Raw genomic sequence first — 18,179 nt, 5'->3', positions numbered from 1 at the left:
TGTAAACATATATTGCCCTGAGTAGACATTTTACCAGAAATCACTACCGCAAAAGGAAATATAACTAATATGTCTCATTAACTAGAAAAATTCTATTCCCACGACCCACAGATACCTTAAACAAAGAGCTGGAGAGAAACAAAACCAAGCAATACATTTTTTCCCCCAAATTAATACAACCTTTTCTCTAAACTGCTCATTTTCTAATTTTTCTTCTAGTGTGTTTTTTAATTAATTAGGTCATATTTTTCTGTGAAAAACAATGGTTAAGGCCTCAGGTTCCATCTATACTAGAGGCAGCTGCCCACCTTGGGTCATTTCCCAATTTGTAATTTACAGGAGCACATTGGAAACCATTTTCTTGAAACAGAATAATAAAAACAATGAAATATAAATTACTTAGCACCTCTCAGTTGAGACCCTCTAAGCACTTTTCAAAGCAATCACATTGTTTTTTGTACTAATGAGAAAGCTACAGCACAAATATGTTAACTGATTTATCTTATGGTCCTTAACCAATCCAGCAACAAGGTGCTAGGAGAGTGTGATGGGGTGGAAAGAGAACAGGATCTGGGGTTAACAGTCCTGGGCCCCAGTACAATTCTGCTGCTTAGGGTATCCATGCCTTGTTGGGGTGGTGGTGGCCCTAAAGAGTGGGGAGACCCTTAATCTGGACAGATCCTGTCCTCATATACCAAATGGAAATAAACATACGTTTTGCAGGGCTGCTGTTTAGCTCAAATAATATAATAAGTATAAAAGTGATTTACAAAGCCTATATACATGTCAGTTATAATCATGTAATAATAATGATAATGTTAGGGTAAAATGGGAAATTGGATGCAAGAGGCCGAGTCCCAGGCAAGTTTAGACACCTAAGTCACTGAATGTCACAGTTGGGCAGTGCTTCCATGATTTAATCTCAGAGTTCATGAGATGCTTGAATACCAAGTATCACTTCCCCAACAAGGGTGTATGGGTTTTGGCCTAGACTCTTCTAGGAACTTGCTTCTCTCTGTTTAAAAAGTTAATTCATTATACTGAATGGGAATTTGCCAGCTTCCTCGCACTTGCCTTTGTTGCTAACTTTGGAAGCACAATTCATTCCTTTTCCACATGGTAGTCCTCCAATAGCAACGAGGGTTTCTTTTCTCCACACCTTCAACTGTACCTCAAATAACGGTTTCTGAAGGATCTTAACCCAAGTTCTCTAGCCATGCTCACTACTGATTGGTCTTATTCACAGAGAAAAGAAATGGACTATCATCCTTGGTGTTTGGGGCACTCTGTTTCTATTCATGGACATTCAATGGACCCTCATTTTGCTCTCAGTTGAGAAGATACAAAGTGCCAAATATGGTGAGTTGGTTCTATCAATAAAGTAATCATAGCACATCCCCACCCGTGCCTTTCTCCTCGTGAGGCTTACCACGTGCCAGCTCCCTGCTGCTTCCTATCGCCCACTGCCCAACTGTCCTTTGAAGCAGTAAAGCCTAATTCCCCTAGAACAAACTTCTGGATGTATGCAAATTTTCTCAATATACCTCACTAACAATACTCAGGGACAAACAAAAAAAATACTCTTAGATAAATGACAGGTTTTGAGAAGAGAATTTACCTAGTGCTTCCTGGAGGCATAAGGATTCTTCAAATAGCTCACTAAACAATACCAGACTCACACACTTCATTTTTTTTTTTTTTAAAGAAGGAATAAGACAATACTATGTAAATGATGCCAAGATAATTACAGATTGTGCTTCAAAATAAGCTGGTAGATATTCTCATTCCAGCTTATTCTAATATATTCTCATTCAGATATATTAGAGTATCCATTTGCAGAGATACTGCAAATATCTAGTGTTGTCTTTGGTCTTAGGGTCTGCACAGCCAAAACACCACTATTTTGGAGAGAATCATGCCATGGTCACAGAGAGAGACATGTGGATCTTTCCAAACATGCCCTTTCTCTTTCAAAATCTAAGAAAGCAAAAACCTAGAGGCTTTGAGTGTATCAATCAGTATGAAAAACTCTCGGATAAATGCAAAGAGATATGTCAAGGATACCTAGAGACAAATTCAAATTCCTTTTAGATTTTACCCTCAAAACAGTCTGAAAACATAAGCTCCAATGCTGTCAACTAGCCCTGTACACTCCCCAATTTTCTAGCAATGATACCTTTTTCACCACCATTCATTTTAATAGCAAATTTTAAAATTCTCTCTCTGCTATTTTATATTCTTAAATTTACCCTAACTTCTAAACATCATCCCTTGTTCTGCCTATGATCTATCTTTGGAACTGAGAGTGTCCTCTAGTATAAACATAGTTTTCTAGTCACCTAGAGAAGCAGGTTGCTCCACTATGCAAGCACCTGACCAGGTCATGTGGTCTTGCTACAAATGATTTGGGCTAAAGACCTGTTGCCTGGTTAATTGAATTAGATGAGAATCTTCTCCTACCTCCACCCTTCTATGTTTCCTTTCTTCCCACTACAGTGCAGCGTCTTGAGGCCCACTCAAGGATTCCACTGCCAATGGAAAGACACTTGGGAAACTGCTACAGCCCAAATTTAAGCCCAGGTAGATGGAAAAAGTTCACAGCACGAGAGACTTTATCTTCACTTCAAAGATATAGACTTACCCAACTGCTGTTGTACACTTCATTCTTAACAGCATTTACTTAATACTGGAATGCAAGTCACAGTTTTTGGTAAAGATGGAAGAGGGAGAGCATGGAAACACAATACGGAACAGCTTTTTAGAAGAAATTATTTAAAAAAAAATACACGGCTGAGACTCAGTTACAGACTCTTGCCTGTAATATTTTATCAAGGACTGACTTGAGAAAACATGATGAGCTGTAGTTATCAGTAATGCGCCCTCCCCTCAGAGGAGCAGCAGTGCTACAGTCAGCTGACATGGGTGACAGGGAGGTATTAGGTATGCTGTTCTCCTAACGTTTCCATCTGGGCCATGGCCAAAAGCCCATGCTTAGTGTCACATCAGTTAGTTCAGGAGTTAAATACATAGTTAAAATATAATGTCAGTGACAGTGAAGTCCATGCTACAAAACTGATGGCCCTGGGCAAAGGTGGTCTCGCATTTGACGATCATGAATTCAGGAAGGCAAGAATGACACGAGGCGGGGACAGACCACTACTGACAAGCTGCAGGACTACATATGTCTGTGTAATAGTCGTAAATCAGAACGGACTTGAGACCTGACAAATAAGTCCGAATTCTGAAACTAATTAGCTATGTGGACATGACAACTCACTGAGTCTCTCTGGATCTCTGTCACCTCACATAAAAAAGGAAGACATCATCACCAGATCTGTCAGTCAGACCATGGCTATGAATAGGCCTTTTAAACGTATAGAGCTTTAGGTAAATATCAACTTTTGTCATCATTACCATAATGGTTATCATCTCACCAACAACAGAAAGGGTGTATGTCCTCTAGAGAATAAGAAAACATGCACGTAAAAGGGAAATTTTAATGGTCTATTGTAGTCATTAAACAGTAAAGTTTAGAAGACACAGGAATATGCCCCTGCCTACTTTTACCATCCAAGAAAATATTCTAAGATATTTCATTTGTGACAGGTTTCAATATATTTTTGGGAAAAACTAGTGACCTGTGTAGTGTGTAGTAATAGCATCTCTAGCTGTTTTAATCTAAAGTCATTTGGCCCTCTCCACAATCTCTCTCTCTCTCTCTCTCTCTCTCTCTCTCTCTGTCTCTGTCTCTGTCTCTCTGTCTCAATCATCTATCTAGACTGTTTCAAAGTGACTGCACCCTAAAAACTTCAATGTGTTGCTCCTAAAAATGACATCATCCTATATAACCACAATGTCATTTCAATAGGCAAGAAATTAACACTAATGTATTATCTAATATATAGTTCATATTCAAATTTCTCGAACCTTGACCCAAATGCTTTATAGTTGTTTTTTTGATCCTGAATCCAGTTAAGACTCATGCTTTGCATTTGAATGGCATGTTACTTTAATTTTCTTTAATGTAGAACAGTCTCTTCTAACACTGGCCTTTTTGAAGAATTCAGGACAACTTGTCCTGAAGAATGTCACATCATCTGGATTTGTCTATGTCCTAACGGTTGGATTCAAGTCAAATATTTTAGCAAGACCATTACATAGCTATGTTGTACACTTCCTTTTATATCATATCAGCTGGCGCATGTTAATTTGTTCCACTATTGGTGATGCTAAATTTCATCATTTGAATAAAGAAGGTTTCCTCCTTGTACACTTGATAACTCTGTAACTTTATTAACAATTGTCACCCCAACAAACTTTAATTAAAAAAAAAAAAAGGTTTTCTCCAGACCTCTCCATTTATAAAGGTATCTTCTTTGTACTTAAGTCATCTGTAAGGTGATCTTTTGATATCCTTCCTGATGTTTTTAAGCATATCATAATTACGGTTCTTTATTTAAAAAAAAAACACCAAAAACCCAAAACTGTTAAAAATGATAAGCTCTATAAAGAAAACAAACAAAAAACGAAAAATATATTCATGAATCATTTCACTTAAGTAATGAATAAAAAGCAACATGACCACAGGGGAAACTACTCTGTTATTTACAGTTTCTTTCCTTTCACTCCCTGATGCAGCTTGTAATCTAGGAGATCTTTGACAAGAAAGCACTTAATGGCCTTTAGCAAATCAGCTATAGTATCAGTAAAATTTCCAGCATTAAATAGGCAAAGTCATGGAAAAAGACAGTAGGTGGATGGAGTTGAGGTACGGCGGGGGTTGATAATTTAAGAGAGTGGATTTCTTTTGGGGTGGTGCTTGGAAATGTTGTTTTCAACACAGAATGGAACTCAGGTAAAATTCTGATAGAGAACAAGAGAAGCCTGTTATCCATCTCTCTTGGGTCGGGCCCTCCTGTTGTAAATACCCTGATATGTAGCTCTCCTTCCTTCATCTCCAGGCAGACTTATGGATTCTGTCTTCTACTGTCATGTAGGCCTCAAGCAGACAAAACACAGTGCGGGTATCTGCACTGACGTCCCTTACATGTCTGCCTCTCTCCTGTCCTACCATTCCTAACAACACCACAGCTGTCAGGCATAAAGAATGTGTTCAGGAAATGTTTAATGTTTAGAGCAGAACAGTAAACAATAGTTCTATTAACTCATCCTTTGATTCCTGCTTTTACCTAGCCAGTAAGAGGGAGAGCTGGCAGTCAAACCAAGGCATTTTGGCTTTGGAGTCCACATTCTATCCACTAGTGATGGAACAGTTCCCACAGCATTTGATCTCAAAGTGCAAGAGCTCATTATGTCAAATAAAGTCCCTAGCCTTTAGTCAGGCATTAGAAGTCTTCTTCACGTGGGTCCCAATTTACTTCTCCAACCTTACTTCCCAATATTTTTCCCTTCCCATATGGGTGCGTCACTTCAATGGTTGTGTTCCCTATATGTTAAATTCCACTCATCAGAAATGACATCACTTCTCTACTGTTCTACTTGCAAATCTTTATTAGCATAATTAATTCAAAGATGAACTGCTCGATAAACACTTCTCCATTCTTGCCTTGGGATGTCCTCTCTCCTTTTTCTGAATTCTCAAAGAACTTTGGCTGAACTTTAAGTCACTTGTCACTTGCTGTTTTGTATATGATTAAACACCATAACTCTGTACACATCCCCTATTAGATGATAAGCTCTTTTAAAGATAAAACCTATGTCTGCCCGTCTCCACATGCCTCCAGCACTTAGCAGAGTATCCTGAATATAATAGACACTTGATGGGTGTTTTCCATATAAAGTAAATTTTCCTTGAATAATCCTGGTCTCAACTCATATTTTCTTCATTCTATCTACTTAGAAGAGAATACTCTTCTATTATTTTCCATCTGTCCAAAGCTGATCTCCATAAAACCTTTCTAAATATCCAACCTAAACTTTTGGAGGTCTCAGATATGTTTATTACTTAGATTGTGGTAATGGCAATAAAAGTATATACATATGTCCAAACCCACCAAATTGTATACAGCAATTACATGCAGTTTTCTTCTATACCTCAATAACGTTGGGGAAACAGCTTTCAGAAGAAAAAAAATATGTATAGACCTAGAGTCTGGATTCTAATTCAGTCTTACAATTTATTAGCTGTTGATATGGGGCAGATTACTTAACAATTCTATGCCTCAATTACCTACTCTGAAAATAATAATAGCATTTACATCGCAGGGATAGATATATCTATATATCTATATATGTATATCTATATATCTATCTATCTATCTATCTATCTATCTATCTATCTATCTATCTATAATTTGTAAGAATGAAATGAGTTAATTCCTATAAAGTACATAAAACAGTGCTGCCATATTGTAAATACTTAATAAAAGTTAATCATTATTCCACATTCATTCTCAGGGTTTGTAATTCTCATTTGGCAATGATGATTTACCAGTCAGTGACATATGTTCTATTTTTGGTAGGAACTTAAATTTAAGTCAAGTATCATTAATAGATTTTTGATGGGCATGTCCAGTTTTGTTTTGTTTTTTAATAATGCATAGGATAACTTTGATTATTGATCATATTCTACATGCCAATAACTTGGATAAGTGCTTTCTATAAATATTTCATTCGATACTCACATTAACAATATAATCTAGCTATTATTTCCATATTATAAGTAAAGCAAAACAAAAACAAAGATTTAGAGAGAGTAAGCAATTTGTTCAAGTTGTCAAGATAGTAACAAGTAGGGCTAGGATGGTCCTTGAAGGCAAAGATAATATTTAATTCATATGTGTTTCCCAGAGTGCTTAATACATGTTCATTAAATAATTTTCTTTATTGCTATATATTTTTTTGCTATAATATTTGAAGCATATATACTTGGCATGTTAACTTCTCATTTTTAATGTCTTTAATACAGATAACTTCTTTTTCACTTTTAACATGTCTTTTTAAGTTTATCTTGGAATATAAACTCTTCTCCCACATGATATAATTTTCATACGTTTTAATATAACTATAGATTTTTTTTTTTTTACTATCCTCCATGCATTTGTGCTAATCTCTGTCAACTTATGCTTAGCTCTTAGCTTTATTATATTTTTTTGGATTGATGTTGTTTCCATATGATCTTACCAGTGTTGAAAGAAATGCTAGAGAACATTTTTTTCTACATCTTTGATTTACCAAAGTGGGAAATGGGGCTCAGGCAGATGGGAAACGGCAATAAGAGGAAGAGGGATCACACCAGAAGTCTTCATTCCCACTATTGTGCTCTTTTTGTCTAGTTACACCGCCTCTAGCATAGGAGTACAAATAAATGTCATGTTTTAAATATCCTATCTAAGTCTATCTATGGCCTGGCTTTGGACCAGTGCCCTCAGTTTACCTGTCATTACATATTCCCAAATAGGAAGCAAGTGGGAAGGCATGAAAATAGGAAATATGTGAGGAAGTAAAATCCCTACACAACTTTCTAACTTTTTGCCTTTGCTCCCAATGCTCCCCAAATGTAATGTCTTTCTTTATATGTCCTTAAAATAGCGCTACTCAAAATGAGGTGCACGGATGGGTGTCTTACTAAGTAAGGTTTATTACTCTGTTATCAGACAGTACAGAAATACAAAGTGAGCATTTAGAAAATATTACAGCAATTTAATAGAGTATTCTTATTGAATCTAATAATGGTAAAACCTGGTCTTCCATTTTCTATTCTTCTAATTTCATGTTCTTAATAACTGATTTTTAATTGTACTATTGGTCTCCAACAGATTGGGGAGGGATCTTTCATAACAAAAAGCTTGAGAGTCAGTGCTTTAAAGAGTGTGGGTTCAAGTGCCACCAATTATTCTATAAAGCATTCCTCATGTTCCTGATAAATAGAGATTTTAAATTTTATAACATTTGACCTAAGCAAGCCTATCTTATGCTTCTTATAACATTTTTTTTTTTTTTACCTAGGCTAGTAATTATTTGTGTATTTTTCTTACTTATCTCTTCTGAATAATTACAACCTCCCTAAGGATAAGTTACGTACCCCCCCCTCATAATTGGCATATAACTCACAAATTCACATTACATTAATGACTGGATGGATTAACTATTCATAATTACTCACAGGTTTGGAGAGGAGAAAAGTTAAAAACAACAACAACAACAAACAAACAAACAAACAAACAAAGGAATATCTTTTCCTGAACTTAGATAGGGAAAGGATTGAGAGTACAGAGTTCAGACACTACCCAATTCTACATTTTGTATACTAATATTTAGGCCCAAACCACACAAAAGCCCTATTTCTGCCTAATAAGAAGTTAATCAATTGTCAACAATAAAGTTTTAAATTAAATTTGTTTCTTAAGAAACTCTGCAATGCCCCTGAGATTTTTATACAAACTAAATACCATACACTCATGGCAGTCTCTCACAAAGCACTTTCCAGAACACTTAGTTGTGTGCAATGAATATCAACTCCAATGTATTCAGACTAAAAATCTTTACCAGTGGAGCTGATATTACACCTAATGACTAATTAAGAAAAACAGAACTCGACATTTACTTCAGAAATCAGCTCTAGAGCCCACTCACCAAAATATTCATCGGCAGGAGGGTTTTCCATGTCATACAGCATCTTCTTGGTCAGGTGCTCCAGCTCGTCTTCTGGGCGGAATGAGGCGGTAACTGCTGGAGGCCCCTTTGACCCAGTTTGTCCACCCTGCAAGGCAGAAAGCACACAGTCCTTTATATGCAATCTAGACATCATGAAGGTAATCGGGTCGTGTACACTGTAGTGGAGGAAGCACTGGACACGGCCACGAGGAGACCTGGGGTTCAGAATCCATTTTATCCGTTATTCAGTGTCTGACCATAGACACTTTATTCACTTGCCTTATCTACAGGATCATCTACTATCAGGCTTTAGGAATCCGTGTTTACAACAGGAGGGCTCTACTTCATTTAACAATTGCTTGTCATATACTTATTAAAATGATGAATAAACTGAGCCACCCTCTTAAGGAGCTTACAGTCAAATGAGAGACAAAGGAACATTAATAATGAAAGATAAAACAACTGTGGAAAGTGCACAATCAGGAGACAAATGGGACCTCTCATGTGGCCGGAGAAGAATTCCAGAGAACAGGCGGTGATGCAATTAAAGGGGAGTAAACATACAGGTTAAGGTTTCTCACATTCACGTGAGAAAGAATAAGCTCCTGGCAGTTGTGTATTTCTGGACTATGTATAACATTGGAGATAGAAAAGGAAACACATCTTATTGATAGGAGTCTAGACAGTGTAGGGCCTTGTGTTCCAGTCAAGGAGGCTGAGTAATGCTTTTCCCACCAGCACTGTAACCAGCCAGGTATCAAATGGGGAAGGTAAAACAGTAGCTCTGACATTGGGTTGGTGTTTAAGGAAATCAAGTGACAGGTGAAAGAGCACTTTAAGGTGATCAACCAGGAATCCAAAGTAAGTAGAGAAAGAAGAAATGCCAGATAGATGCCAGATGTAAAATTGTAAAATAGCTTTGCACTGTGTAAATAAAAGGGGATTTATTATATTTTCCTTTACCTACATTGTAACTTAGACCATTTATGATACCACACTCCAACATCCTCCATCAAAATGTTAAAAATAGAAAGAGTGGTCCAAAGGGTTTAGAAATGATGATGATGTCCACCCTGGCTAATGGGCAGAGATGAGATTGGGGATGCTTTCCCCTGATGTTTATGTATCTTAAAATTGTTGACCAAGAGTTTCTGCTTTCATGAATAGTTTACAAGAATTAGTTCAACAAAACTTGCATAGTCATTCACCAGTTATCTTCACTGTACTAAATGAGTTCTCGGATACGAAAATCCAGGAAAGTACAAATCCCTGTACAAATGTTTCATTCTTACCACCAACATTGATTTCAAAAACTCCACGATGGGTATTATTTTATTTTTGTGAAATCTCATGAAATGCCTTCTAAACATATTTAAAATCAACTGGTACCTATTTAGCCTTTCTCTATAATTATCTTAAATTTTTAGGTTTTAAAAAATGTATAAAAAATTCAAGTACGGATGTGCAGAAGGATGAAAAGGCCAAGAAATATTTATGTTGCTCACTAACCTTATGCCTGGGATTTTATTTCAATCTGGACAATTTGGACTGGAGATTCAAATCACTGAACACTATGAAATGTTCCACGAGACAGATATAAAATATCGAGCTGCCTGCTGGGATCTGAAGAATAATTATCTCAATCCACTCAATATGATATAAGAAAATTAGGGTAGGGCCATTATGATAAAGCCAGGACATCTTAGACTCACTCATTTCCAATAAACATTAAATGTTAAATTTGGAGCCTCCTCTAACGTACAAATGATGCCTGCCCTATAGAGTTAGTGTGAGTGTTAAAGATGCTGACAACTCTTTCATTTATTCTTTTGCTTATTAGTTTATCATTCTTACAGTGTCTGTTTTGTGCACCCTCTGCAAGCATCAGGGAGGGACACAAAGACATTTTATACAGTCTTTGCCTTTAAGAGAATTGCAATCTAGTAGGGGTGAGAAACATGTATAAATTATCAACTGTAAAAAGGTATATTTGTGGGAATAAATATAGATATGAACACTGGAGGAGTTATTTTCTAGTATGATTAAACTTCAAATTGCACATGTGATCCATTTCTAGGAAAATTTTAGAGATACTCATACAGGACATAAATTTATATGACCAAGGCTGGTCACAGGAACTACATTTGAGAGAAGGAAAAATAATGTGATTATCCATCCATTGCTAAGAGATCACCTAAACTGACAATGACAGATACATACAGTGGAATATGAACAGACTTTAAAATAATACCTTGTAAATCTATACCTAAGAGTATGAAAAGATGACCTCACCATGTTATCAAATGAACAGGTCCATAAATAGAATATCTAAATGATGGTCTCATTTTTATACGATAAGTGCAGTTTAATTTCTGTAGATCTATACATGGTTAGAAACAAACAAACAAACAACAACAAGAAAAACAAAACAAAACAAAACCCTGAAAGGACACATACGCAAGTGTTTTAAAGGGGATTATCTCTGGAGTTAGAATCCTGGACCAGGCTCTACTTTTAAAGTTTATGTTTCTTTATTTTACAGTATGTAACTCTACTTCTGCAATCCATGAAATATAACTTTTTAATACAATGTATCAAATGATAAAGATATGCTGGATACTAGCAAAACCCTGAAACAGGCTTCTAACCTGGATCAAGTGGGGAACTCTGAGGAGCAAAAGTTCAGAGGTTAGAGGTCAGGGGCAACCTAGTGTTAGTGGGGAAAACTGCAAATGAATGGTTCAGTGTTTAAGAGCAGAGGTGGGGAGAGAGGAAGACTCAGCTAATAACTGCCATGCATACTGAGGTACTTAGGGCTTCTGCAGAGGCCACGGTTCTAGGCCTATGAGAGACCACAGACAACTCCGAAAATCTGATGAGCTAAACTCTCTTTAGCAAAGAATGATATCCATAGAGATGCACATACAATTTAGTTCAATTTCAGAAATTTCATAGTCCACAGGAAACCTATCTAAAGATTCTCAGGTAGGAGCATCTAGGCAATAGAAACTGCAGTAGGGGCCCTCACCAGGGGAGGAAGCTAAGCAGATTCAGAAGTTTTCTCTGGAGTGGAGTGTTATGAGACTGGAATGAGATGGAGAGTCAATCATAATATATCTGTGGCCAGAGATAAGTGAAGGGATAGACCATGTGGCAGTGGCATTATGGTTGAAGACAGAGATTAACTACAACACGAACTTGATGTCCTTAGGTGAGATCCTGAACCTTTTATGACTTCAGATTCCCTTCTGTAAAATGGGCTTGCTAGTGTTAACTCACAGTCTGTGTGAGAGTTAAAATGGGACTCCTTGCAGCTCATGCCATAAAGAGCTTAACTACTTTCAAACCATGGTAACAAAGACAGGCTCTTTGGATTCCCAACCAGCCTCTGAAGAAGGGGATTATCCCAGCTCAGGTGATAAAGACGAATGAGGATGAGAAAATGACCTATATTGGTTTCCAGACTTGCAATAATGAGACAGCTCCAAATGTGATATCACTTGACTCCAAATTCCATGCATTTTTTTCCAACCAACCATTATTTCCCATAGAGAAAATGCTAGAAAAGTATGAAACATTGCCTCTGATATCAATGGTGCTGGCTGTTTTAATTTAAATCAACAACTATAAAAAAAAAAAAATACCCTGCTTCCTAGCTTAGGATAGACAGTCAGGGAATGGACACATTGTATCGTTGTCTGGGCCTGATAGCTGCTTTCCTTTTAATCTAAATAAAGGAAGCAAGAAGGTTAAACCTGCCCTCTATAAATTGAAGCCAGCAATTCATATTCTACCCTTAGCACTTACATTTCAAGTAGAACTCTAATTTCAGAGTTCTTGTCAGTAATTCACAGATTTTAAGAAAAATATATCATTCATTTCATTCTTTAAAAACTCCTTATTTGCCTGCAATACTGTTTCTGAAATAACATGTTTGGAAAAGAGCTTTTCTTTTAGATTTTAATCTCATAATGCTGATCTTGGATTCCTGGTATTCCTTATGGGGAAAGATGCCAAGAGATCTTCTCTTCCAGTATTTCTGAACTTTCTTTGGGTTGCAGAACCCCCCTCCCCAATCTTCCAGTGCATAATACTCAAAATCCATGGACTACAGATTGGTAAAAACACAGGTTCCTCAGTTTCCAGTTTTCTCACACCGAAGAAGAGATGGCCCGGGACTTTCTTTGGGATTCAAGTCCCGTAAATTGTAGTTTAGTACTTTTCTCACTGGGACGAAGAGACACCTTTTAGTTTCTCTGTCTCAGTAGCGCTTAGGACTCAGCATATTCTAAGAAAAGTTAATAACTGTGTCCAATTCATTTTTTAATAAGTAGCTTCTAGCATTTCAACTGGGTAATAGAACATAATTGAAAATGTGTGTGGTGAGGGACAGAGAGGAGATAGGTTGCATTATTTTGTCTTATTTCTTCAAAAGTAGAAAGTTGAATAGAATCAGCAGTATATCCATCGTAGCATAATAATAATTCCTCATATTTGTGCGCTCCTTTTCAAGGTGCCTGCCTTCACATACATGTAATTTCAAGTGTTTACACCACAGCCCCATATGCTCTGTCGCCCTATTTTATGAATGAGGGAATTGAAGCTCAGGGAAGGTAAGTGGGCAATCCCGCGTAAAGAACTACCCATGAAAAACGGCAGAGCCCTGACAGAAACTGTGTGTGCTGAGTTGGGCGAGCGTCTGCTACACCGCAATGTCGCTTAGGAGTCCCATATCATCATTTCCAGGCTCTTCAAGCTCTATTATTCTGGAATATATTGGATTTTTATCTACTGATTTTATTATCTGAGCAAAGATATTTTCAGAGTGGAGGTTTACTACTAAATAGTGAAACAAAAGCTCTTCAAAGCAAATATAAACAAAGCCACTAGACTTTTCTAAGGAAAAGACATTCTTATAAGTATCAATATTAATCACTAAATTGGGTATTCTTTGAAATGCCTGAACCTCCTAGCAAAGGCAAAACACATTACCTGACCCACAGATGAGTCTTTGAGAAACAGATTTCAGGGGACTCCTTCAAAATTCTCTTAACATACATACCTTTGCAAAGAAACTGCCAAGTGCCAAGAAGTATCATTTTAAAGTCAAATTACTCAGGATTCCTGCCTCTGACAACTCACAGTTTAAGAAAAAAGAGCCATGAACACAGATAATTATAATAAAGTGCAAGTACTAAAACATGGGTATGAATTTGATGATCTGAGATGGGAGAAAGCTGCCAGAAATGAAATGCCCTCTTAGTTTGATCTTCAAGGTTAAATTGGATTTCAGCAGATATTACTAGGAAGGAAGGAAAGAAGGAAGGAAGGGAGGAAGGGAAAAAGTAAAGACATTCCAAGAACAGAATTTATAAGAGAACATGTATATTAGCAAAAATGTTAAGAAACAGAAGAAGAACGGAGCTAGGATGAAGCTAGAGAAATGGGTTGAGGTCAATTTTTGTCAAGACTTGCTTTTAGGTAATTAGGAAATTTAAAAATGAGGACTGACTTTATTAAAGTAATACTTTTGAAACATGCATATTGGCAAACATCTCAAACACCCAGGTCAATGATGCCTTGAAAAACGCAACCAGAGGTCATGGTCTTTCTAAGCAATTTAATGGCTAATATGCTTAAAAAGGATTCTGATATTTACTGAGTCAGAGACTGCTGCTGCTCACCCACATCTGTTTGCTCTCTTTCTGAGCACACAGCTAGACTACATTTTCCATTCTCTCTTGTAGTTAGATGTAGCCCTATGAGGTACAAGAAGGAAGGCACATAACCTGTGGAAGAGAGCCACCCACTGACTAGGCTGGCTTGTCTCAAACTATTACTTACAGAAGGGAGACTGGAAAGGAACATGCGCAAAGGTTAATGGTTGAAAGTGATGGGGCAGTGGTTTTCATTCTATTTATATTTCTCTATATTTTCATTGTTCAACAGTAATGTTGTTTTTCCTCAGGCATGAAACACACACACACACACACTCATTCTTTTTTTTTTTTTTCCTGAAACAAAAGTGTCAGGATTCAGAAAATGTTTAAGTTTCACAACTGTTTCTTCTCTGCCATGGTTTTCTTCTTGCTAGGGGCCCATCTGACTATCATTCCAGAGACAGCTTAATATGACTACTGCAGCAAAATTTGAATCTAGGTCTCCAGTAAAAGTTACGGGTGAGACCGTGTAACAATGTGGACTGCTTCTGCAAGCAAAATACATATGGGCAGAATCATCGGTGAGCAAGAAAATTACCACATCAAGAATAACACAAATAAACAATATCCGTTATTATTTATATAACACTTCATAGTACTCTTACATAGGAGCCCATAAGTACAGAAGACCTATTTTTCTCTCTAATCTTAGCACTGCCTTTAACTTACCCCATAATTTTGATCAAATCACTTCTATTCCCTGAGCCTCTGTATCTTTATATGTAAAATGAAGTTTTCAAAGACTCCTTGGATTCTACTCTATCATATTTGTGTGCCCATAATATGCAGGGTATATGTTATTATGGATATTTATAGTGAAATCGCAGATATTTACAGATGCTTTATAGTCTATAAAAACAGACACAATGAGTAAGTGGAAACCTCATTATTACAGAGATTTCCATCTACAGGAGGCCTTGACTCACTTGTCAGCATTCCCTGAAACAATCTAGAACTTCATTCAGCATTCTGAGTCTGAGTAAGCAGCCGGCAGGTCACAGGGTTTCTGCAGCCTACTGAACTTTCACTATAAATGAGCCATGTAATCAAGAACATACAAAGGTTAACCACCCTATCCTACCACTACTGCTCCTTGGGTGGAGAAATAATTCCACCATCCCACCTGAAGAGAAAACGAAGGATGGTAAAAAGCCTACACTAAGGTACAAACAGTGAATCCCGCAGGCCCTCCACCCCTACCCCTGAGAACACCCATTGCCTTGAATCTTTGTTACCGGCAATTTAACTATTTTAATATATGTGGTAAGAATCCATTTTACAAAATGGCTACCCGATATCTCTTGAGTTTCTCTGATACTAACCTCAGCGTGGGTCATTTTTTTCCCGTGAGTTCCAACCTACTGTTGATCTCCTAGTTTTATAGCACTAGAATACTTGAACTTACTGCAAATCTGAACCTCACCAGGAAAGTACCGCACAAGCAGATAAAATACGGGGAAAAGGCAGCCAAAATATTCAGAGACATTACATGATAATGCATACGCTATCACTCTGGGTACCAGAGCTGCTCGTTTTTCTTGTCCATTTGTAATGATGTACAAGAAAGAGGTGCCTTCTCTCAAAGGGAAAATAACTTAAATGATGTGTTTTTGAAAAAAGAAACATGGAAATTATCTCCTTTCAAACGGTAGAATTAGCCCCATTTTGGAGCTGAAAGACTGCCAGAAAAAAAAAAAAAAATATATCTGATATTTTCATTCCTTTCCCCCTTCTATTTAACTGTGTCAAGTTTGCAGTTTGCAATTTCCTGAGGCTGCTTCTACTTTTCTGACTCTCACTGAATTAACTCTATTCTACTCTTAATGTCTCACTGTCTGATGCAAGGAGAACCTCTTCAGACCAAGGACAGATATTTACTGGATATCCTCTCTACTTCAGGTGGACAGCAGTGGGCCCCAGAGAAAGAAGAGGCACCTATTAATAATGAGAAACCATAAGAAGACACTGCCTATTAATAATTAGAAACCCATTCCAGTTAGTCAACTTTCAAAAGCTTGATTTTCTTACAATCGTTCATATTCCCTTTCTCATGCCATGCATTAAGGCCTCTAAATCTCCTTCCCTAAGCCAAATTTGGAATCACAGCCAAAAGTGATGATTCTAACTTACAGCATAGTAAGGGGGCTGGACGTGAGTGCAACCAATGGAAAGTGCTGGATGTCCATTAGTAGGTCTGTGGTGTTTGCACACTAGGGCATCCTGATGAAGTAGACTGAGCCGAGAGAAAGTGGCCTCTCTCCACGCCCACCGCTCTCAGTTTCCATGTGTCAAGGCAGACTCAACAGTGTTAGCGATAGAGCATGCTCATTCCTAGGCCTCGTGTCTAGGGCACCATTTCAGGTCCCCCAGGGTTTGACTCTCCGTTATTGATTTTTCTCACCTATAAACTGGAGGATAACGTCTACTTCATATGAAGAAGTTTTATAAAATAGTAAACATCAAATGCATGGCAGTTATAATGATCTAAAAGGACAGCTTACTGACCACTAACAAAAATGATTTTCTTCTTGGTAGTGGAATGTTTGCAGAGTTATAACATCTCTTCCGTAACTCTCCATTTTCCTATTTGCTGATGAAGTACTGCAGTGTAGTATATCTGAAGTTCACATTAATTGTTTTAGCAAGAGGTGTAATTACTCTGCGTTCTTTTCACTATAAGCCTTGGAATACATGACATTTGGTGACCATATGCTTTGCTGCCTCTCCAGATTGTCAACTTTTCTACATCCTCGCCTTTGGCACCCAAAGATAAATAGTAAAACAGGGCTTGTGTTTGGCTATTCAGAGCAAAGCAGCCTCCCTTGCGCTTTCCCGCTGAGATGAGCTCTAGGCAGAAAAGGCACAACCACAGATGCTCTCTCACCTGGTAGGCAAGAACTAAGAAAGGCAAGTAGAAGGAACCTCAGAATCTCAGGGTCAGGGAGAAGCTAGGTCAAAGCTCTCTTGCCAACCTAGTTCAAAGTACTCATTTCACTGCTCCTTCCTCTTTACTGCTAGGCTGGTCCTCTTTAAAGGAGAAAGCAAGTTGCCTATGCAGGGCAATAGCATTTCTCTCAATTTGTTCCCTTTTTTTTATACACCTTATGTTATTCCTGCACGGGACTAAAAGCTATTTCCACAATACGATAGCTATTAAAAACTGCATGTATGTTTCCCCCGTTAATTGGGCTTTATGCATGTTATGTGTAAGTGATTTGAAATAATCAAGGCAAGATAATTATACGACATTATTTCCATTGGTAGGTTTCACCTCAACAAGACTCAAGATATGAAAAGTTTAATAAATGGAACAAACTGTTGTTCAGGGCTGTGTTTTCAAACTAAACCAGGTCGTGGTCTTTGCTGTGCCTCACTAGTGTCTGGCAGTGACTTTCTCTGAGAAGACATTTCATCTTTATCTGGTTGCCTGGAACAATGGAAAGGGCTAGTTGCTCCAACATTGGAAAGAAAGGTTTTACCACAAGACTCTGCTTTCTATGCACTGACCCACAGAAAAGCTATACTTAACCAGAAACTACACTTTTAATGAAGCTGTATCAAGCAGACACATAGTGTTTCTCTTACCAGGGCTCTGGCCCTAACTGTGGTTCTAATTCATTGTGTTCAAAATGAGGTTTAATCAATTCCTATTGCTAAATATTTACTTGTGTCCAGTCCTCGCTATTATCATGTTTAAAAAAGGGTATTCAAATAGTACATCTGATATTACAAATAAATAAAAATATATGGGCAGGAGTGCCAGTGTGTGTGTCTATGCAGATATTAAAAAAAACAGATACTAGAAGGAAATATACCAAACTATTAACAGTTCATGTAGAATAG

The 18,179-nt window shown here is 37.4% G+C and overlaps 1 protein-coding gene across 20 annotated transcripts in view; it reads right to left on the bottom strand.

The window, feature by feature from the left end:
• LPP (LIM domain containing preferred translocation partner in lipoma) overlaps positions 1–18,179 on the bottom strand; it is a 650,163-nt gene that overhangs the window by 156,085 nt on the left and 475,899 nt on the right. For all 20 annotated transcript variants that reach the window (XM_019752112.2, XM_019752114.2, XM_019752115.2 and 17 more), the window contains one exon: positions 8,596–8,722. In XM_019752112.2, the coding sequence (XP_019607671.2) occupies positions 8,596–8,722 (127 nt within the window). The remainder of the gene's footprint in view (positions 1–8,595; positions 8,723–18,179) is intronic.

The sequence above is a fragment of the Rhinolophus sinicus genome, linkage group LG01 (genome assembly GCF_036562045.2).
Source record: "Rhinolophus sinicus isolate RSC01 linkage group LG01, ASM3656204v1, whole genome shotgun sequence".
NCBI lineage: Eukaryota > Metazoa > Chordata > Mammalia > Chiroptera > Rhinolophidae > Rhinolophus > Rhinolophus sinicus.
Note: the sequence above shows the minus strand (reverse complement) of the source record. Positions and strands in the feature narration are given on the sequence as shown.